The sequence below is a fragment of the Enhydra lutris genome, unplaced genomic scaffold, assembly GCF_002288905.1.
Source record: "Enhydra lutris kenyoni isolate GAN:26980312 unplaced genomic scaffold, ASM228890v2 scaffoldscaffold33, whole genome shotgun sequence".
In the NCBI taxonomy this organism is placed as follows: domain Eukaryota; kingdom Metazoa; phylum Chordata; class Mammalia; order Carnivora; family Mustelidae; genus Enhydra; species Enhydra lutris.
This window is the reverse complement of record NW_019154117.1, coordinates 19,582,212-19,606,084: the sequence shown is the minus strand read 5'-3', so window position 1 is coordinate 19,606,084 and position 23,873 is coordinate 19,582,212. Positions and strand designations below refer to the sequence as shown.

General features: G+C 40.6%; 1 protein-coding gene across 18 annotated transcripts in view; it reads right to left on the bottom strand.

The window, feature by feature from the left end:
- Positions 1–23,873, bottom strand: part of LOC111153482 (transducin like enhancer of split 4) — a 144,329-nt gene that overhangs the window by 73,144 nt on the left and 47,312 nt on the right. For 11 of the 18 annotated variants that reach the window (XM_022512513.1, XM_022512512.1, XM_022512507.1 and 8 more), the window contains one exon: positions 20,718–20,792. The exons of 6 other annotated variants lie outside the window; for them this stretch is intronic. In XM_022512513.1, the coding sequence (XP_022368221.1) occupies positions 20,718–20,792 (75 nt within the window). Of the gene's footprint in view, positions 1–1,114; positions 1,121–20,717; positions 20,793–23,873 lie in introns of all 18 variants that reach the window. One more of the 18 variants, XM_022512511.1, reaches the window with a different exon arrangement.

Here is a 23,873-nt window from a genome sequence, read left to right as displayed (position 1 = left end):
TCATCCTGTATCACCACTGGTATGTCTTCCCCCTCAATTCATGTCATCTCCCATCTCTTAAAACCACCTCACCTTCACCTAACTAAGCTATAGTCATCCATCCCGGCTCATGTCCCACCCACTCTACAACGGCCTCTCAAACATCCCAAACGTCTACTATCGCAACGGACTCCCTGTATCATTCACTGGCACAGGCTGCCTTGGAAAGGTACTGTTAGCCATCTTTTTATGCCTAAGAAGACCTCTGACTTGTTCTAGAGAGAAGAGACCAGCCTCCAGCCTCTGTATCACTGGCACCTAACTTACCACTATTTATTCATATGTTATTTCGTCATACATTTAAAGCTTTTGATAAATTAAATTTGAAAAGAGTTCCTATATACCCCTTACCTGGCTTCCATTAAAGTTAGTATCTTACATAACCACAGAAATTATCAGAACTAAAACATTAACATAATGCATTACTATTAATCAAACTACAGACTTTATTCAGATTTCTCTGATTTTCCTACTAATGCCATTTTTCTGTTCTAGGATGCCATACTGCACTGACAAGTTTTAACATTTCACATGTTACCGTACCAAAATTATAAAGCCCTTTCATAGATCTTAAGAATGGCAACATCCAAATTATAATCATGCCAGTGAACAGAATATGCCTTGAACTTAGGAGAGAAAAAAAGAATGAGAAGGGGCTAAGCATGAACCCATTTCACAAGTCATCCACTATACATACAAAATATCAAACAAAAAAGCATATTCAGTAAGGCATCTGGTAGAAAGAAGTAATCTTTATCAAGTGTTTAAAATATAAATTATAAAATAAGAATGCAATTAAATAAGTCACCAAAAGATATATGATAAAAATGTAAAGCAGATATACAGAAATAATTTAGTATGTTTTAAAATGTTTACATCAATGAAACGGATTGCTTTCTGTATTAGGTGGTCATTTTTAAGCTTCTTTGTAAGTTCACACTTAGAAACTATCCTAGAAGTAGAGTGCCAGATGCACACTGATAATGACTCCTGATTAGTCAATAACACAAACATATAAGACACCATCTTCTTTAAATAAAAGCAGTGAGTCATCAACAAATCAACTGAACCCCACCCTTTCCTAGGCTGAAAAATAAAATGGCTTCTATCTATCAAACTTCAAATAACATTCAAGAATTCAATACAAAAAAGAATCTCTGTCAAGGCTTCTCATTGACAGAGGAACACTCAAAGCAGATTACCAGGGAGCAAACTCAGTTTCACTGAATATTATTCCAGAAGCTGAGAGCAGCATAACCTAACGGGTTGCCCTACAACACAAGGAGAGCTTGCTGAAGTTGCACCATGGTGTCCTCTGGTCTCCGCCCCATCCGTATTAATTACAGAGCAATTAACCTGCAAGGTTTACTACGTTATGCTACTACAGTCCTGCTAAGAAACATAAAACTTCTTGCTCTTTAAAGATGGAAGGAAAGGCAATGTATATTAAGAGTACATAGTTCAACACTAACTTGTTACTAAAATAATTTAAGACAAATCACCATATAATTCTAAACAAGTTAAAAAATGACTTTATAAGAAAAAACAAAGCCAAAAATCAAAAAGAACGACATAGAGTGTAGTACCAAGTAATCATTAAAATAAAATACACTCTATGTAACCATAACTGAGAAAAACCTACCAAGAAAGGTAACGTATCTTGGAAAAATTCTCACTAAGCTCCCCAAGGCTGTTACTATCTTTCAGTTACTTAATTAAAAGGGGGGGGGGCGGTAAAAAGGTAAAAAAAAAACCCAAAACACTCTCTTATCTCAAACCACAATACAAAATAAAAATCCCTTTCTTTTCCGAGTTCCCTTGATGGGCCATTCAAGAGAATAAACATTAAAATGGAGTGAACTTTAAACTTAGACAAGTAAGCATTCCATTAAGATAATTAATTTAATTTTGAAAAATAGCCAGTAATTACTTCTGAAAATATACAGCAATGAGTGGTAGACATAGCCTCAATTCTGTTAATAGCTTTTTACTGGAGTTTCTATAACAAAGAATTATTTCCCTGCAGTTTTAAGTTTGGAATGAAGGGTAGAAAAGGACCCATGAGCGAATCAAGTTCACAGGAAATGTTTTTTGAAATGTTTTCTTTCTACAAAAAGAGGAATTGTTTTTTTAAGATTTTACTTGAGGGAGAGAGCATGAGTTGGGGGCAGAGGGAGGGGGAGCAGCAGACTCCCCGCTGAGCAGGAGGCCCTACACAGGGCTCAATCCTAGGACCCTGAGAGCACAACCTGAGCCGAAGGCAGACACTTAACCAACTGAGCCACTCAGGTGTCCCAAGGAGGAATTATTTTTAATTGAATGTCCCCAACTGCTTGACTGCCAGGGCCTGAGAGGCCAATGACCAAGTAGGAGCACAATAAATGCAGAGCTTCAGGAAACACATATCCCTAGCAATTCTGGACAACAGCTGGAAACCAGGCAGAGATTTTCTTACCCACTACTCTCATCTCTACTATGCTATCAACCACAGAAAAAATCCTAAAAAGAGGGAAAAAAAAAAAAAAAAAGGCAGCATCTTTCTCAGAACAATGACACCCCAGTGGCAATGAGCATACTTAGTGTCATATCTTGGTTTCTTTAAAAAAAAAAAAAAAGTGCATGGTGAGCCTCAGAGCTCTTGTGCCAGGAAGTAAGGAAGCTATCTAAATCTATCTAATGGGGAGTGACAACTAGGACACAGGGCCAACCAGAAGGGGTCCTGACTGGCAAAACTTGAGACAATTTAAAAGCATCATGAGGAATAATAACTCTAACAGATTCTAACACATTTAACACACTTTAAGAAACAGTTTCCAGGAGTGGGGTCCACGGTACCCTAAGAAAATAGGTGAGGCTGTGGGGCATTCTGGGGCCAAGGACTAGGGAACGGTTCACAAGTTCACAACACTCTTACACCAGCTGCCCAACGTGGTACAGAGCATGTGTGCCTTGAGCTAACCAGGAGACACCATGCTGAGAGAAGTAATGGGGGACCCAGTGACCTTGACTGAGAAAAGCTAGGAAAGAGGAGGCAACAGACTCTGAAATGGAGTAACAAGCCCATGGAAGGGCCCAGGACTGGGCTGGTATCTACACTCTTTGAACTGTGGAGATGCCCTTTGGTAAGGACATGGTCTGTGGGGGCTGGGCTGAATCTGAGAAAAGAGATCCTGAAAGGCAGTCAGTGATGCAGGACAAGGAAGAGGCCATCAGAGCCACCAAGCTGGGATCATCACCATCTATGTAAGAAAGAGCCACTCACTTAACATTTCTGGGCCTCAGTGTCTTCATGTACAAAGCGGGAACAGTTTTAAAATCTATCCCGAGGGTGTTGGGAGAATTCTGTGAGATTGTTCATGTAAAACCCTTAGCATAAAGCTTGGCAAATAATAAACAATAAATGGTGACTGCTATCACCGGAAAAAGGTATCCAGAAGTCTGTACACATACACACACACACACACACACACAGGAGGATGAGGGGGCAGAGAGAGTTCTTCTTTACAGAAAATTAATTTAAAAGGGAAAAGAATTTAAAATCTACCACTTCACCACCCCAACTGTATTAATAGCATCAACCGAAGCTAAAACCAATGGGTAAGAAGTTGTTGGGAGTCAAATGATTCACTGTCAAACATCAACCTACAGATTACCAAGCTTCACCAATAAGGTGATACAACTATAAATACACCAGCACCCAGGTAGTATTTTTACCAAAAATACTTAACCTGAATCTAAACATGAGGAAACAATCAGACAAATCAAGGTTCTGAGACATGCCACAAGACTGGTCTCGAGTCTTCTAAAATGTCCAAGTCATAAAGTAAATGGTTTGGGAACTATTCTACCTTAGAGAAGACTGCAGAGACCGAGGAACAAAGACATTTGTGAGTATGAGTCATAGATTGGGGGTGGGGTGGGGGTTGGACTGCTGGGAAGAGAAGGTGCTACCACAGACATTTTGAGGACTGGAGAACTGGGAACACAAAAAATACACTGTGTATATGGATGTGTTAACTGTATCACCCTTATGGAGGAAAACACCCTTGTTTATAGAAGATGCATGGCGATGTATCACAAGGTGAACCTTCATCACGATGGCCTCTTCCATTCAAACAGTTCAGTACATACACAAAAGACAAAATGTTAACTGGTTTAGTCTAGGTAATGAGTACACAGTCTTGATTTTACTACTCTTTCTACTTCTCGGTAGTTGTTGGGATGGGAAAAATAGATGTGCCCTTCTGGACAAAAGATTGGGAGGTCTTGCTTTTTCTTTTTTTTTCCTTTTTTATTTGAGAGGGAGAGAGAATGAACACACAAGTGGGAAGAGGCACAGAGGGAGAAAGGGACTAGACTCCCCACTGAGCAGAGAGCCTGAGCCCACCAGAGCCAAAGACAGAAGCCTAAAACCGACTGAGCCACCCACATGCCCCAAGAGTTCTTGCTTTTAACAAATATATCTAGCAAAAGCCAGTAAGTGAATATATGGAAAGAAGCAAGAATAAAAAGAACAAAACAAGGAATTTTTCAACCGAAATTTACCTGTAACTCACTCTAATGACTTAAAACATGAACGAGTTTTACTGCAGGGGCAGGACCTACATTTAGAACAACCCAAAGATTATCACTGCAAGGATGTTTCTCATACTAACACCACAGATCTCTGTGCTCCTCAAGGTCCCTGCGCTGGTCTTTACGAGGAAAACACTAAACAAGCAAAGTAAGCAATTCCGTGACTCCTCTGCCAAGAATTCTATTGTCTTAATTTGCAGTTTAACTCACAAACTGATAATGGCAAGAAAAGGAGGGGGGAAAAAAAAATCCCCCAAATCTGAATTATTATGTTAACTTTCCCATCGGAGATCCTGCTAGAATTTCTTTTCTGAAGTGGTCCAAAGTTTACTACAAAAGGTAGTTCTAAGCAAATTAACAACAGAAATAAAATTTCCTGGAAACTTGTTTAAGCTTTAAAAACAATTTTTAAGAGCTTTTAAACATGTATCTTGCTGAAACCAATGCTTCTATTTTGGGTTTTAGTTGTTAAAGTCACCAAGTGAGAGGATCTTGCTCAGGAAAGTGTTCTTTAGTTATTTCAGAGTGCTTTAAAAAAGTCAAGCTGTGTTTAAAAAGCCTATCTACTTTAGGTTCTTCAGTAATCCTGCAATTAACCTTCAAAAGTAGAATGAATTTCAGATGACGCCTAGATGAGCTGCTTTCCAACATTTTGACCAAAACTCATGTGTGTGCTGTACATGTGTGGACATGCACGTATCTGCAGAGAATACACATGTAAACAAAACAAAATATTAGTAATACCAAATAGTATGTGTAGCTTCCTGTAATATTTTCTATTCTCTTCTACTTCTTAATAAAAAAATTGTGACCATGGCTCACTAAATTGATTTCATTGCACACTCATGAGTCTGACTCACAATTTGAAAAAAAATTAACCAGATTGTGATGTTGTGATTTATATTAAGAATTATACATTTAGTCTTTGTCCACTATTTCTGGCACAAAGAACCCTTGAGATTTCCCCAGCAAGGAGAGCAGCAAAGGTGTTTTATGTTATGTTAATAAGGTGACTTTGGGGGGCTGGTTGCTAACTGGACTTGAAACTGGCTTCTGAAGAGGAGGGGATGCTGGTGGTGGTGGTGGTGGGAAGTTGTCTTGCAGGGCTAAGGCAGGATACTATCTTCAGATAGATAGTATCAGAATTTCGCTGAATTACGGGACACCCAACTGGTGTTAGAGAATTGCCTGGTGGAGTGGGAATCCTCCCACCCCGCAGGAACAGGCTTTAGAATCTTATAGTCCAACACCCACACACAGGAGTCAGCAGATTTTATCAGTATCAAGAATGAAGCACAAGCCCCCACCATCCAGTCCAGTGACGGCATCACTGCCCCATGGGGGCCTTTCTTAACTAGGGAGGTCTGACCCCAAGAGGTAAGCAATCCTTCGTAAGAATCAAAAGAGACTGCCCCTCTAGGGAAATGATTTCTAAACTAAGACATGAAAGTTAAGAAGAAGAGCACCTTGCAGAGTGCTGGGAGAAAGGAATCAGGCAAGAGAGAAACAGGTACACAAAGGCCCAGAACCAGAAAGGCCCTGAGATGACCAACGGAGCAAAAGAACGTCTGGTGGGAGCCCAGGGAGCAAGGGAAAGTATGGGAGAAGAGAAATATGGATCAGATTAGGGACAGAAAGGAATTTATACTTTCACGTAAGACTAAGGAGAGCTTTAGGCCGCGGTGAGTTTTTCTAGTTTTATTTTTTCTTTCAAATTAAACTTTTAGTTTGTCCTTAATGGACAGAAGCTGGATTGCAATCATTTGCTGGCTGTATGTGTTGCCAGTATTTTCTCCGTTTCTGGGGCCTGTGTTTCCACTTTCTTTACTTCACCTTTAGGTGAACAGGTGTTTGTAATTTTAACTAGGTAACATCATCAGTCTTTTTTCTTATGGTTTCAGCTTTCTGTGACCCATTAAAAAATATTTCTCTATTCCAAGATTCTTTTTTTTTCCTGAAAGTTTTAAGGTTCTGTCTTTCGTGTGCTTTTTGGATTGACTTCTGCAAACGAGGAGATAGGTGGACCCAATTTCCTTTCTTCCGCAAGAATAACCAACTATCCCCTCAGTAGTACTTATTAGTGGCCATCTTTCCCCCCCATTGAACACATGCCCCTCTGATGTATATGAATGGATCTATTTTTGAGTATTTATTCCACTGGTTTAAATAAAGACTAGTCAGTACTGCAAGCTAGAGTATTAAATAATTTTAAAATGTTTAAAATACAGAATGCTTATGTGAGACTGGCAGAGTGACCCAGATGAAAGGAGAGAGACCGAGAGCAGCTGGGAGGTAATATGGGCTCAAACCAAAAATGCACGATGACTTGGATTAGGGCTGTGGCAGTACAAGTCATAAAGAGTAGAAGGACTGAAGGTAAGTTGAGGCAGCGTGAAAAGACATGGCTACGGAAGGAGAAGGGCATGAGAATAACGGAAGGAATTCGGGATACTTTGTTAACACCAGGCCTCCCAGTCACTGGGTAGATGACTGCACTATTTACTCAGACGGGGCAGACGTGAGGAGGAATGGACCTATAAATACAAATGTTGCTTTGTAATTTTTCTAAATACCTTATTTTTATAGAGCACTTTTAGTTCACAGAAGTTATAACTTCTTTAGATCAGAAATCATGTGTGTAAGGAGCAAGCAATATATAAAGAAATTAAGTCACGCAAAATCCTACCAGCCAAAAAAAAACAACTAATGTAATGATCAAGTCCATCTTGTATTTTTTCAATCATACATAAGCATTTTAAAACACAAGTAACATGATGCTGTCTTTCAGTTTAAAGTTCTTCTTTTCTTTTTTAGGGTGTATCGAACTTTCTCCCATATCCCTGAGTAATGCTTTGACTGCATCACTCCTAACGGCCGCACAGTGTATGCCACTGTATAGATATCTGAGAGTCCACTTACGTGAATTGTTTGGTTCGGGTTTAGATTGTTTCCAATTTTGATGTATATATGGAGTCACCACAGCATTACAAAATACCCACTGGAAGACAGTTCCTCCATAAGTTATAGAATACCCAAATCAAAGTGGCCTAAGTAACAGAGATTTTTAATTCTCACTTAACAAGTCCAGGATTAGTTGGATGACCTGGCCATATCAAGGTTTTGTGTCAACATCTCTCTGGCTCTCATGGCCTCTCTCATGTCCCATTTCCATACCAAGATGGCTCCAAGCATTAACTCATCCTCACACAACCAGGTTCATATGCAGAAAGAGGACAATTTTCTTTTTCTGGGTTTCCTTACATCTCATGGGACTTGGACGGGGTCACTGGTCCACAGCCCAGCTGCAAGGAAGCCTGGACAGAGCACCTGGATGGGTTAGCCTCCTCAGCAGGAGGGACAGGCTCAGCTTGCAAGAAACAACCAACAAAACTTGCCTTGACATCTATCTCTGCTCACAGGCCAGTCTGGAGCTCTTAGCTAAAAGAGACCCCAAACCATCTCTGAGCTTTTAACCCAAGTAGGCAGCAGCTTAAACTTCCCCTTATAACGGTTCCTTCTCCCAGATACTCATTCGTGCAGAGATCGTTCTACAAATTGCTTCTAGTCTACTCAGAACTACCCAGGGGGGAAAATACATGACTGCCAGTCCGCTTCAGAGCCACGGTGGCACTGGCCCTGTGGAGAAGATAATCTGGGTGCCTGGATAAACTCTCCCCCTTTTTATAAATCTACCAAGGGAAAATAATGTATGAAAATCACAAGGGACAGAACGGCTGTGGAGCTGCCTTAAAGAGGGTGTGTGAATGTACCCCTCTGAGTCTTCCTTGCAGGGTTTATGTGTAGGGCTTAGAGTTCACTATCGCTTACTGGGTCCGCACGACCACTGCAGTGTGCTTATTATGGCACCCCACCAAGCAGCTGCTATTCACAAGCAGAATGGACAAGACTTTCTCCAGATGGAAAAATGGAAAGCAGGAAAAAAGTAAACAGTTTATCATAAGACCATGAAATAATTTCAAATAGGACTCCCCCAAATATATTGGCAATCCCCACAGATTCTTATTTATGTGCCTTTGGCTGGCCAATGGCCCTCTAGGGTCCTCCTCTACCAAAGTTCCCTTCTTCAGCCACTGCTGCCTATAATTCGCTTACCCTCACACATCTGCTTTCACTGGGTAACTGCTACCCTGGTGCTTGATTCATGATTTAATATTAACATCATTTATCCATCTTTGGATCCACCTCTCCCCATGAGATCATGAACACCAAAGAGGCAGGGACCAGTTTTTAGTTGCCATTGTGCCCCAGAACTTTAAAGCGTGCTGGTATAAACAGGAAACTAATAAAGTTTCTGAAGGAATACTGACTCGTCTGTATTGTTTTTAATACAACTATATGAAGGCAGCTCCTGGCTCCAGTTAATTCCTCTTAATATAAACAACATCCTGACCAGCCATTATCATGAACTGACAGTTAAGCTTAAATGTTTAAATGGCTGACTTATGTTCCATAGAACCTATGATGATATGAACCAAGTATAGCTTTGGGTTATTTTGTTTGTTCTTTTTTTTTATTTTTAAACCATCAACAGCTCAAGGAACTCCCCCCATCCCCTGGGCAATATTTAGAAACAAATTCAGTACAAACTCCTGATCTCCAGATTTCTGAACAACTATCTAGCAATGTCTCCTTTTAATGCTGCAGACAACTGCTTTCTAGCTGCACACATCCCACCAGGATGTTTACTATTTCCCATCAAGACCCAGCACAGTTCTATGGCCATAAAACGCAGGCTCAAACTTTTTTGTGTCATGGGACCTTTTGTGAAACTAAGTCTAAAATTTCTTCTCTCAAAAATTTACGTATTTCTTTCACCCACCCATAATTTTTTCAACATTTTAGGGAGCTAACAGATAGCCTAATACCCAAGCATGAATTCCAAGAAGATCCAAGGGCCTAGACTTAAAATACCAAGGACCTCGGTTTAAAAGTGGTGTTCATAAAAACTTGTGATTCTTACATATGAGAGAAAGTTAGAACAGACAGGGAGAAACACAGTATGAGTCAGAAGTAGCCAGATGATCTATGCAACTAATCGCTTCAGACAACTCAGGCTAACCAATTAGTATGTGCATCAGGCACACCCAATTTCCATTTCCCTCACTCAGCCCTGCGCACTAAACACTGGACAATCCTACAGTGGGTCTTGGGATAAAGAGACTATTGATCCTAGTATAAAAGAAAGAACACAGAGTCAAGGGAACAAATAAGGGACAAGTGTAACAGAATGGTTAAATGTGTGAGCTCTGAAGTTGGTCTAAGTGTGAACCCCCGTTCTGCCACTTCCTCCCTGCGTGGCCTTTAGAAAACTACTTACCCCTTCAGAGCCTTGGTTTCAATTTTTGTAAAGTTGGGAGAGTAATACTGTCTTCCACCATGGGGTTGATGTGAAGATTAAAAGCAGTACTGACACAAAACAAATCATAAACATTTGCTATTTTTACTTACTTGTTCAGGGAAAAGCATCTAAGCCTACGGATGTAAATCAAGAGAAATAACTGTGACACTAAAGGCCCTCTAGTTTTAAAATAAAAAACCCTACAGTTACCAACATAAAGAGGCTTAGAAACCATATAACGCATACAATGTTAGAAAAGTGAGAATACTTTAGTGGCTATCTGCTCCAGCCATGCAGCCTACAGGTGAGAAAACTGTTAAATGAAATTCCTAAGATCATACTGTGACACTCAGGATTGGGGATTTTCTACCAGTCCAAACTTCCTCTCAAAACTGTTTGCACACTCGTGGGAGGGGGTGCAAAAATAGCTCAAAATAGAGTATTTATTCATTTAACAAATATTTATTAAACATAATTACTGTATTTTAAAAAAAAATTTTTTTTAAGATTTTATTTATTTGACACAGAGAGAGAGAGAGAGAGAGATCACAAGTAGGCAGAGAGGCAGGCAGAGAGAGAAGAGGAAGCACGCTCCCTGCCAAGCAGAGAGCCCGATGCGGGGCTCGATCCCAGGACCCTGGGATCATGACCTGAGCCGAAGGCAGAGGCTTTAACCCACTGAGCCACCCAGGCGCCCCTTAAATTTTTTTTTTTAAGATTTTATTTATCTGACAGAGAGAGACACAGTGAGAGAGGGAACACAAGCTGGGGAAGTGGTAGAGGGAGAAGCAGGCTTCCTGCGGAGCAAGGAACCTAACGTGAAGCTCGATCCCAGGACCCCAGGATCATGACCTGAGCCGAAGGCAGACGCCTAATGACTGAGCCACCCAGGCACCCCTTACTGCATGTTTATTGAACAAATAGTTACTGAATCTTTACTGTACAAGTATTAATTGAATGTGATGAGCTACACATTGTTCTAGGCCCCACAGCAGGAAAAGTGAACAAGATCTCACTTGCTAGTGAGGGTGGTGTGATGCATTCATGAACAAATAAATGGTAAATGCTATGAGAAAAACAGAACAGGCTAACATGGCAGAGAAGGAACTGGGTAAACGAGCTACTAAAGCCTGCTGATCAGGAAAGTCCTTTCTTCAGAGAGACATGAGCTGGGACTTAAAGGAGCACTAGGAAGACAGCGTCAGGACATGGAGGGTGGGCCTTCAAAAGCACTGATGCACAAACTCTCAGTCAAGAAGCAGCCTGGGGTGACCCAGGGAGAGAAGACAGAGGCCAGTGTGGGAATGTGGGTGAAATACAGTCAAATGAAGAGAATGAGTGGTATATAACATCAGAGAGGTGGACAAAGATTCAGCTCATGAAGAAATCTGTAGGCCACAGTAAGATATTTAGGTCTCATTCTAAGTAAAACTGGCAGCCCTCAGAGACAAGTTTTAAGCAGGGGACCAATAGGACCCAAGTTGTATTTCAGAAGATCAGGTAGGAAAAAGAAGAGAGAGACAAATGTGTAAAACAAGAAGCCCTATGAGGAGAGGCTGGAGACCAGAGGAGGGAGATAGGAAGTGGAGTCATCTTTGACATAACAGTCTGGAGGCAGAATAGAGACCATTTTTAGAAAGTTTTTTATTGAGCTTGTATTTCCTTCCCTTCTTCCATCAGCCAGTCTTTAGGACACGGACAATGAAGACCCAAGTTCTGAGAGGTACTGGAAAGAGAGAAAGCAAGAACAGCAAAAAATACGCACAAAATGGAATGGGGAATATCGATAATGAAAGCTACAGGTATCAAGACAGTGTGTCATTGGCAAAAGAATAGATACCCAGTTTAATGGAGCAGAAGAGGGTCTGGTAGAGAACCCACATACATACAGCCATTAGATCTTCAACAATGGTGCAAAGGCAATTCAAAGGAGAAAAGAGTTACTTTAACAAATGTGCTGGAACCATCGAATCAAAGGTCCACCTAAAGAAAGAAAGAGAGAAAGAAAGAAACTAGATCTACATCTCATACCACAAACAAAGTAAACTCAAACTGGATCACAGGCCTCAACATACTTCTTCTAGAAGAAAAGCTAGGAGAACATCTTTGTGGTCTTGGGTGAGACAAAGATTACTGAGAGACACCACCAAAAGTTAAGGCTCATGAAGAAAAAATTCATATATCCGACTTCCTCAGTGTTAAAAATTTCTGCTCTTCAAAAGATACTATTAAAAAAAGATTAAAGAATGATAACTGGGAGAAAATATTTGCAAAACATACAAAGGACTTACATCCAGTATTTTTTTTTTTAACTCTCAGAACTTCAAAATAAATAACTGACTCAAGGAAAAAGGGAGGCAAAGATATGAGCAGAAACTTCCCAAAGAAGACAGACACTCAACAAGTTGTTGAGAAAGAAACAAACTGTTACAGAAATGCATAAATGCATGGGTACTACCATCCACCTATCGAAAATGGCTAATGACTCGAAAAGCCTACAACTCCTCTTGCTGCTGAAGACGTGGAGTAAAGTTTGTCTCACAGAGCGTATTAGTGAGAGTACAAAACTATATGGTTACTCTGGAAAATAGTAGGTCAGTTACTTTCAAAATATACTAACCATGTAACTCGGCAATCCCACTTCCAGGTAATCACCCAGGAGAAAGGAAATTTATATTCACTTACAAAAACTTATACAAATCTGTATATTAATATTTACTAGGACTTTGTTCACAATCACAAAAAGCTACAACTAACCCAACTGTCCTTCAAGGAGTAAACACACTAGTCTACCCTACAACAGAATATCATTCAGCCATACAAAGGAACCAGGAATACAGGTAAGCACAGACAAACCTCAAATGCATTACTCTAAATGAAGATGAAAACTCAAAAGGCTGCATTGGTGTTTAATTCCATTTATAGGACATTTCAAAAGGCTCACTTTGGGAGAAAAAACATCATGGGCAGGTGCCAGGGGCTGGGGTAGGGATAAAAACTGATGATACAGAACAAGGGAATTTGGGGAGGAGGACAAGAGAGAAATATTCTCTCTCTCCATAGTGGTGGTAGTTTACATGACTGTATTCAGCTGTCAAAATTCATAGTACTCTATGCTGGGAAGGGTCAACTTCACTTTATATAAATTATACCTCGATAAATCTTTTTGAAGTATACAGAATATCGATAATGAATATCTTGCTAACCCCTACTACCAAGTATAAAAAATATAAATTCATAAATGTATGCCTCATTTTTATTATGTTTTCTGTCTCTCTTTGTTCTGTTGTCCTTGGAAACTAAAGTTTTACTGAAATTAAAATGTGTAAATTAAAAGTTGGTTATGTATAGTAAATGCAAAACCAGAAAGCTTACAACTACCAAAACCTTAAAGATGATTCAAATGTAATTTGAAGATCATTTCAGAATACACTTTAGAAGAAGTTTAAAAATATCATTCAAGGGCCGCCTGGGTGGCTCAGTGGGTTAAGCCTCTGCCTTCGGCTCAGGTCATGATCCCGGGGTCCTGGGATCGAGCCCCGCATCGGGCTCTCTGCTTGGCAGGGAGCCTGCTTCCCTTCCTCTCTCTCTGCCTGCCTCTCTGCCTGCTTGTGATCTCTCTCTGTCAAATACATAAATAAAAATGTTTAAAAAAAAATATCATTCAAAGAGAACATAAAATGTGCCCCTTTGATATGATTTGGTGAAGGTATTCAAATATTTGCTGCATGAATGAAGGGGTAGATATAATCATCATTTTTAACCATTCGATAAAAGGTTCTAACCTTTTCACAAAGGACCTTAGGAAAACACCTAAGATCATAAATGCATTTTTATATCAAAGATTCCCAAACTTGGGGCACCTGGGTGGCTCAGTGGGTTAAAGCCTCTGCCTTCGGATCGGGTCATGATCCCAGGGTGCTGGGATCGAGCCCCGCATCGGACTCTCTGCTCGCCAGGGAGCCTGCTTCGCTCTCTCTCTGCCTGCCTCTCTGCTTACTTGTGATCTCTGCCTCTCAAATAAATAAATAAAATCTTTAAAAAAAAAAAAAAAAAAAAAAGATTCCCAAACTAATTTCCTAGGGAGCTTTGAGGAGAACACACACCAACAGTCCTTTTAGCCTAAGTCCTTAAACCCCTGAGCTGTTGTTCTGGGGAGCCTGCCCATTCCCTTCCTCCCAGCTTCGAAGGGCACAAAGCAGAGGGTCTAGCTACACGGGCACTGCTGCTGCTTGCAATGTAGGGACACTAAGGGGAAGAGGTCAATAAGAGAATCAGAAAAAGGGGTGCAAAAAAGAAAAACAAAACAAACCACTAACCAATCAAAGGGATAACAAAGTGCAAGTTTGCAAGCTGCCCTGAGTGAAACCAGTTTTTCTGTGTTAACTCTTACACCCAGACCCCTAGACCCCTAGACAGGCTCGGCCTGCTGTGCTCTGGTGTGAACGAAGGGCAGATCACAGATCTGGGAAACTCCACATCTCCTTAGTAGTGGAAACGCAAAGCCCACAGGCCTTTTACTAAGTCAGATGCACCCACCAAGACACGTTCTGAAACTCTTGCCACACTTTGTGCAGAGTTCTACCTTGAGCTATGGAAATACACGTTATTAGCCGGAAGGAGAGAGAGAAGGGTTCCTTCCTCAACAGAAAGAAAAAGAGTAGCACTTCAGGTTGGCAACATGAAGGGAAGAAGAGAGGGAGGGAGGAAGAGAAAAAGGGGAAAAGAGAAGAGAGAGGAAGAAAGGAAGGAAGGGAGGGAGGGAGGGAGAGATTGAGGGAGGAAGAAAGGAAGGAAAACGGACTAGCTTCTAGAAATTTCTTCTAAGAAAGCTATGTAACAGAATCTGACAGAGTATATACCATAAATACAAATTAGAAATCCTGTTCTTTACCCAGGTTTCTTAGGGAGTCCTAAAGTGGAGACAGAGCCAAAAAAAAAAAAAAAATTACTTAAATATATTAGAGTCTTCGCTATGAGAGAAGGGAAATTACTGCTTCTTAGCGCCTCATCAAATTGTAGCACAAAGATTAGATTATGACTGCATCAATCAATAATGTAGCCCCCTGATCCACAATAAATGAATCTGTTAAAAACAAAACAAAAAGAGTGAGGGGCAGGCATCCAACATATAGAGGAATGTGTAGACTTATGACAAAGACAGCGTTGGCTCCCATGCACGCACGAGTTGATCGTCCTTATGAGAGCAGGTGAGCAGAGCCCTGAGACTGCAGAACAGCAGCCCCTCTCCCCCAGCCTCTATCCCTGCAAGCCGCGTGCAGCCAGGGGCCAGCATGTCTCATAAAGCCTTTCAACTCCAGGCACACTGTCTGGTAAGGACAAACTCATCAGGACGATCTCTGATGAAACCCAAATCTATTTCACAGCTTGTTTTTAAGTTTATTCCATATTATATATCAGCTGGGAGAAGAAAAAGGGAAGCTCGTCTACAAATTTATGGAAAACTATTTATTTAAAAAAGAATCTGAAAGCTAAGCTGTTAAAGAAATAATGTTTTATGTGCAGAACTCATGTCCGAAAACACACCATGATCCCAGCACCTGAGTACAGCTGCCTACCCATATCAGAAAGCCCCCGAAGGGCTTAGGGCTGATGAAGTAAAATCCTGAGTTTCCTAGTTTGTCCAAAAGGAGAGAGACAGGGCTTTGGCTGCATGTAATTTTTAAAAAGTGATCCCAGGACAGGAGTGAGACCTAGGGACAGTGAATCAGGGAAGAATGGAAACTGAGAACAAGGTATGTAACCCTGAGTCAATGACTACCATGGGCCACTAGCTGGAACTCCGTCCTGTTGGGACCCTTTGTGGAGCAATGAAGAAAAGCATCTCAAAATTGCCCACCCACCAATGGGGCAGAAGCGGGGTGGGGGTGGGGGTCACTTCCCGGGATGTTTGCCTGTGTGTCCAGATTACCCCATGGGGGTCAGTGTATATATCTGACCCTTTCATACCGCTCAGGGGTAAGTGAAGGGTGGATTCCCCACCAAGAGCACCTGGAAATGCAAGAGCTTCACCGTGTGGCTGAGGACAGGTGTTGCTGGGCCTGGGGAAACACTGCAGTTGTACTGGCCAGGGCCAGAGAGAAAGGCAGACAAGGGGAGTAAGGGAACTGAGGGAATGCGGTAGCCCAGGAGGGACACCACTCCCTCAGCATGGGGGGGATACCTGTGCCCAAAAGAGGACAAAAGCACAACTATGGCAAAATTAACAATACCTCTGACAAGCCCTTTATTAGCAAATACAGAGGTGGGATGAAAATGTGGCTCTTGGATACTTAGTATCTTTCTGCTTTTGTTGAGAAAAATGAAGTATTTTTAATTGTATGTCAAATTTTGTGTTACTGGAAGCTGTGATAGGCAGGAACACACACACATTTTTATAAATACCTACATATTTGTATCTTCCAGATTTTGCCTAATGACTGATTAGTTTACAAAGACAACAAGAAACACTACCACAATGGTGTATCTACATGCCTCTGGAACTTAAAATGGCAGTTTTGAAATCTATCATGGAAAAAGAGGGACGTACATTTTCAAACTCTCATACCACAAGACCCTCAGCCAAAATGCCACTCTGGAATTGTGTGTGTGTGTGTGTGTGTGTGTGTGTGTGTGTTTCTGTGTGTGTATATAATTTAAGTCCCAATCATATGACAAGGACAATAAAACAAAATACTAAGAGGAAGGAAAAAAACCCCCCAAGGTATTGTCTTCCTTTTTTTAAACTAACTCAAACACATAGGATAGTAAAGGCAAAGTCATTTAAATCATTTCCTTAGTAATACAAGTAATATTTAAATAGATTTAATAGTGCTGCTCCAAACCAATGAATTATGGGTTTAAAACCTATTAAAATGTAATGTTTTTTTCCTGAGCTGAGAGGAGAGAGATTTAAATCCACTGAATTTTAATATTTCAGCTTGAGCTGCAGGAGGTAGAGAAAGTCCAAATGAACTATTCCATCAGCACCATTCAAGCATGAACATTTTAATCAGTTTTACTTCCTTGGAGTTCTCTAACACAGTTTACGCTGTCATTCTGAAAGCACTTAACACAGAGAGTGTGAAAAACCACCAAGGCTTGTTATTGCCTTCACAATTGATGGCAAATAATTTTGCAGACTTCCTATCATTAAAATGTCACTGCTAAAAATTGAGGTTCAGCATTTCTTGTGCTAAACTGCATTCTCCTACAAACACCATGGCATACCTGTTCTTAAGGAATTTTTTTTAAGGGTTTTTCTTTTCTTTTTTTTTTTTTAATGCATATTTCTACCATTTTCCCCCATCAAAGAGTTAGGTTAAAAAAGAGCATGGAGGGAAATCCAAAGGAACCCCACTTTCTATTTTTAAAAGCTGTACATTTTCTTTTCCAATGTTCATACTAACAAAACTTTTTTTCCCCCTAATGGTGCCTTCTTTAGTGAAATTCTTATGAGGTTCCAAGCCAGTCTCCTTTATTAAGCATAACCACATTCACACAGCATGTGCTGATTATATAGTGTAATGGATTTAAAAAGCATTTTAAGATAGTCAGATGACTCAATTTAATAATACAGGAAATGAAAACATCATTTCTAATTAGATCATATTACTGATTTAAAACTACAATTTGTGTGCTGTTCCAACAGTGTGATCTCGCAGAGATTCTAATTTAAAAACACAGTGGCTAGTAGGACACATGACAAGATCAAACTAGATACATAACATTCCCTCAGCCCATTTGGGGGAACTCCGGGAAAGCTTCAAGGAAATGTGAGATATGACCAACTCAAGACACCACACAAAATATTGACTGTAGAATACAACACAGGAATTTTCCTAGGTTTTCTCCTTATAAATAAAAGATAAATGATATTTAACTTATTTCAATCTATCAACAGTTTTAAACTGAACATGACCTGTGAAAGAAATCATTATAACTGTGCTTCATTCCATTAAACACAACTAGCTTATTGTCAAGAGAACAAGCCGCCTCTCCAGGTTTCGGGCTCACTTCAGCATTTTGCATTTAAACTGCATGGATCACTGGTTTGGCTCATTTACCAATGAAGGTAGAATAATATTGCAGAGTTAAAAAGGTGCTTCATCAGATTTCATTAAATCTGGGAACATTTGCGCTTGTCTGCATGGTGTGCATACATATAAAACAGATACATATGTAAGTGATAAACAAATGAAGGTCTGTTTGCAGGGGCTTTAGATGGGTCTTTGCCTCTTGGAAGGAAAATTTTCATTCCCTCAGTGGAAAAAATCATGGCCGACTCCAATCCCAAAACCAAGTACAAAAAAAAAAATCTAAAACTGGTCCCTCATCACTTTTGGTAGCAAGTCAAAATGGCACCACCTCACAACACAGCCATGCTCAAGGGGACACAGAAGAGCGGGCATGCGCTGAAAATTCCACCACGTGATAACTGAAAACTACTGGACAGAAGGCATCACCGGGGCTGAAAGAGACAAAGACCACACACCCCAGAGAAAAGCAGGAGTAGGGATGTATCACGTGAGTTGGAGTTTTGGTTTGTGACTCCCTAAAACTGATGGGTTTGTTTTTCTATCTCTGCAATCTGTTTTTCAGAATAGTAAGAGTGTGTGACAGTGACTCCATTTCCTGCTCAGACCCCAATAACCTGGAACCCCCACCAGATCCCCAACAGCACTGCTTTGATAGTATGTGACTCTACTGAGTGAGTTCTTCAACTAAGTTGTTTAGGTCACAAAATTAAACTTGCTAGATTTTAATAATTAAATCCATATATACACAATATGTCAGTAACCTGACAACAGTCTCATACATCACCCTTTCCCTGAGAAAAGGCAATCTGCCATCCCATCCAAAACAAGGTATGTAGAATCAAATAGATATATGAAACAGCATTGAAAAGATACTTGATGTGTGAAGGGAAGGGATCCTGTTCTGAGTTTTAGATCTTCCCTCCTATTTTGAAGAAATAGTCAACAAAGAACAATGGGGTTTTGATTCAGATTAATCTCTCCACTGTGCAGACAGTAACTAATAAGACTGGGAAAAGAAACAAAACAGCCTCTGTTTCCCGGAGAACCGGCTGCCAACCAGTCCTAAGGTAGGATGGATACTTGTGTTTTCGCAGTTCACACAAACAGTGAACACTAATAAACCAGAAATGACCCAGCACACTCCCCTATCAGCCCTCCTGCACACATTCTCTCCTTCAACAGCAGACAGTGGTGTGGTGGGTGAGAAATGCTGGTTCTATCCCTGGTGACCTTGGGAGGTCTGGTAACCAAAATACATCCTAACGCGAACACAAGTGCTTCAAGCAAACACAGCTGGAATAGACACATAGAGCTAACTCCAAAATTACAGCTTTTCAACTTTAAAAAAAATATAACCTGCTGCTATTTTCTGGAGTTTTATGAAATAAAAACTGCTTGTGAAATGTATTCATCTCTCATCTCTCCCTCATCCCTAGAGCGTAGAAGTGTATGACAGATGAGTCTACACGGCTGGTTCTGATTCCGCCTTCTTTCCAAGGGCACACTTCTGAGGAAATAAAGGTTGCCCCTTCCTATTTCTGATGTCTTCCAATTTACTACCAGTATTTTCTTGTGGTCAGAGGGCCACAAAACAGAGCTCAAAATAGCCCATTAAAAAACAAGCCACAATCAGACTACGGCTCCACCACCACCATCGCCAGTCATCCCAGAGTTGTGATTTCCTTGTTAAAAGACAGAGGCATAATTGAAGCAATATCTTCACTTCAGATTGATTATCAGGCGACCCTTATCCGCATCTTCACTCAGCAATTTGAATTTTAATGAAAGTAAATGGAATAATTAGCATTTCAAAGTGTGTTTGATACACTGAGGGAAGGAAAAAAAGAGAAAAGACTTTTGTGTATAATCTATACACAAAAGAAAGTATTTGGGAGGGGGCAGAGAGAAAAGGTTGTATTGTCTTCATTACAATAATCTAAGGAACTGCATGTACCAGCTGCATAAATAGAGATGTAATATTGTGCTCTTTTCAGCTAAGATTTTTCACCTTTATTATCCCTTAAGTTTTAGCACCGTATTTTATTGCTTGTTACCTTCGTCTGAGAGAACAAAAATCTAAGGGGAGTTGGAATGATTGCCCAAACCTATGAGTTCCAGCAGGATTTCCATGCAACATTAATACTACCATCACCAGGAAGAATATCCTAACTGGGCCACCAATTTTGCCAAAAGGTACACCTCTCATCTAGTATACTCCTACTACAAATGGACACTATCCCTGAAGAACCACTCATCACAGAGGAGGAAGAGTAGCTGGGAGATACAAAAATGTACATTTTACTTCACCAAAAACGGTATGAAGGTACTCTGTATTTGTGGAAAGACCAAAGAAATCAGGTCATTTTACATCAGGGCAATCTCCATCCCCCCCCTCCCCCCGCCACGCCTAGGCCACCAACAGGAGCTGATTGCAAAGGAAAGAAATATGAAAAATAACTATCTGGTTTCCTGAGGGGAGAATTTCTGGGAACTTGTCAACTGGAACTGGTGAGAATGTGATCCAAAGCTTTGGAGGTAGCCATCCAATTTCACATGAGACCATGAGACAGAAGGCGAAGTGCTGAATTTCACTTTGTGGTCCCCTATTGCCTTTTGCCCTTTTGATGGAACAAAATTTAAAGAGAGAGAGCAAGCAAGCGGATGACACACACTAAGATCAGAGCTAAAATGGAAAGGCCACGTACCCCAATGATGGCGTTCAGTTCGGCCATGGTCACCTGCTTGGCCCGTTCCACAGCCTGCACCACTTGTTGCTGGTGCTATAAATGAAGATCAGAAACAGAATACAATTATTTGCTTTCTAGTCAGTCAAGAACAGCTTTTCCTAACATGTCCTCTAACTTCAATTACATGCAAAACAGGATTTAGGGGTCTCCATATTTCAAACAAAAGCCCAGGTAGTCGCTGACTAAATGTCTAGGGTACATCTGGGTCTCTACCGCAGAGAAGTAATGGGTATCCAACTGCACCCCTACAACTGGTAGAAGCAGCTTAAATTTTACTTGGATATCAGTGGTGCACTGTGGCCCAGCATCTTCCACTAATACTAACAAACACCACAACACAACCCAACCCCCACCTGCTTTCTTTGTACCCCCTTTTCTCTGCCAACTACATAAAAATTCTGAAAATATTTCCTGGAAGTACTTATTTTTAAAATTTCTCCTGATTGCTGTTACAGTAAGCACTAGAAGGCTTTAATTCCTGTCAGGAAGGGCTGTATATTTAAAAGAGATTAAAGATGTACAACTTTCACTAGCAGTAAAGTCTAAGGACTTCAGGTGTTTCTTTTACGTGCAATAGAAAACTAAAACCTACAAGTTTCATTTATTTATCCTCTGGAAAACTAGGGTGGATAGTATAGGAAAATCCCGCCCTCTATCCAGGATTCAGTACTAAAGAGAATAGCAAGAACGGAGTATCGATAATTTATGTAATATTTTAAAAAGGAAGTAGCACAGAAGTGTCTGCAAGGAGGCACTCACTCACTTCTGGACACACACCACTGGGTGCACAAGCACCCCCCAAGTATAAATATTATTCTCAACTAAATACACTTGAACACTCTAGTATCTACATTCTCAGATTTAGTCTAAAAAAGGCCTCCTTTGGACTTTTTTCAACTAGGTTTAGTGAATGAAGAGCCAAAAAGACCGTGCTATAAGACAAGCACTCCTCTGTGTGGCTAGGAAGAAACTTGTTTTGACTGATCCTAGTTGAGAAATGTAGCTAACTTTCTCCACTGATTTGAGGTGAATATGAAGCTGTACTAGCACATTGCTTAATACACACAAAACACTAAGCCATCACTTATACATGAGATTCCCCTTGAGCTACCTGGTATTACACTCCCAAACTCTCAAATATACACAGTAACTGCGATTAACTAGGGTGACCAACATTGCTACCTCCCAGCTGTGTAGGGTCAGAGGGGGTGTGTAGTGTGGAAAAGAAAACTGCTTTAGTTATCCATATGTGGTGTTTTCACCCTTGATTTCCTAATAGAAATGTACATTTTGTGCCTATAATACAATGGAAAGAAAAATGTCAAATGGATCACTGCATTTTGAGCTTTTAATAAACTCTGAACTTTAAAGTAGATACCTTTGATTTTTTTTCTTAATTTTAAGAGTTTTAAAACAAGGGCTTAAGAAACAATCCCAAAGTCATCTTTTCTTAAGATTTTATTTATTTGAGAGAAAGAAGAGAAAAAGAGAGAGAAAGAACGCACAAGAGCAGGGGGACAGGCAGAGGGAGAAGCAGACTCCCCGCTGAGCAGTGAGCAGGGAGCCCAGATATCAGGACCATGAGATCCTGACCTGAAGGCAGAAGCTTAGCGGACTGAACCACCCAGGTGCCCCGAAAGTCTTTCTAGATATCTCCAACCATTCTCTTACTCTTTAAAATATTTCCCAAAGTGAAATAACTCATTTCCTTCTCTATTTGAAGAAAGTAAAAGTCCTCAAGATTTATAAAGACATTAGAAGGAACAGAGACGCACACTCTATACAGTGACTGGTAACAGTAGTTCTTCCTTAAAGCTACCCTAACCAGTATGTTAACCTACAAATACAGAGTTCATGTTTAGATTTAAAGCAATCTAGTTGTCAGAGTAATATAAAATGGCAGTACCTGGACAACAGAGAAAAAGACAACATGTAAGATGACTGGGATTTTTTGAATACTCAAAGTGAGTATACGGACAGAAACTGGTAATGGATTTCCCACCTTCTACTTTCCAACATTCAATAATGGCTGCTCAAAACTTTAAGAAACTGAAAGCCAAAAGGACCACATGAGCACACATCCAACACACATATCATTCATTCCACTCATGCATCCAATCATTCAACAAAAGCCTTTTTAAGTTCTTACTGTGTCCAATTTCTGTATATTACTGAAATATTTCCATATTAGTAAATATCCTCTACTTTATATTACGTATTCAAAGAACAGTTCTGTAAGACGGACATGCAGAAAATACAGCTATTAAGGCGTTTCTACCATGAAGATTGTTCAACTCTTGCTTCATAACCTGGACTCCCAACTGCCAAGACAGGGAAAGATGCCTGAGGGCAGAAAGGGTATCTTTCTGGCTCAGCATTAAAATCAAAAGCATTTCCTGAGAAAACCAGAAACACAGCAGTGAACCAGAACAGTGACATCTGACGTCCCTATAGAAACTCTTGCTAAAAAGCTAAAATGACAATGGAGGTCATGATTCAGCTCCTTTGTTTCCTTTCATGGTAGTGGCCATGGGCTAACACCACAGCTGAACTCTACCTGTAGTTCAGGATTTTACTTCCCTATTTCTGCTTACAACTGTGAATCATCTGCTGTTTGAAGTTCCCTAAGGCAAAGAATGCCTCCTCCCAGTGTGCTCTGAAAGCACCAGAAACACCCTGACCCTGCTCACTCAGCCGGGCTAGTAACACGAGAAGAAGCACACCCCAGGAAAGAAGAAGCAAACGTTCAAAGAAAAAAATGAACACTCGACGAAGAAGCCCCAAATCCTCAAAAACTGACCTAAAGGTGGCATTTTTTTTTTCCATTTCCAATTTGAACAATTAAGCTCTCTGACTCAGAAAACAGCAAGTTTTCACATCTCCTTAGAACCCTGATGGTTTTCCCATTACGTCTGCCATCTCTTCCCCTTTTCTTCCCCTTCCCCATCTGTTCCTCTCCTCCCACTCCACCCTGCAGCTCATTTCCTCTCCCACTTCCTGCTTCTCCCCTCTGCCACCTCACCACAAGTGGTGACAGCCACTCCAGACCCAGTCAATCTGCAGAGAGCAACAGTCCTGTGGCCGTTTACTGCTCAAGCTGCTCCCTCACATGGG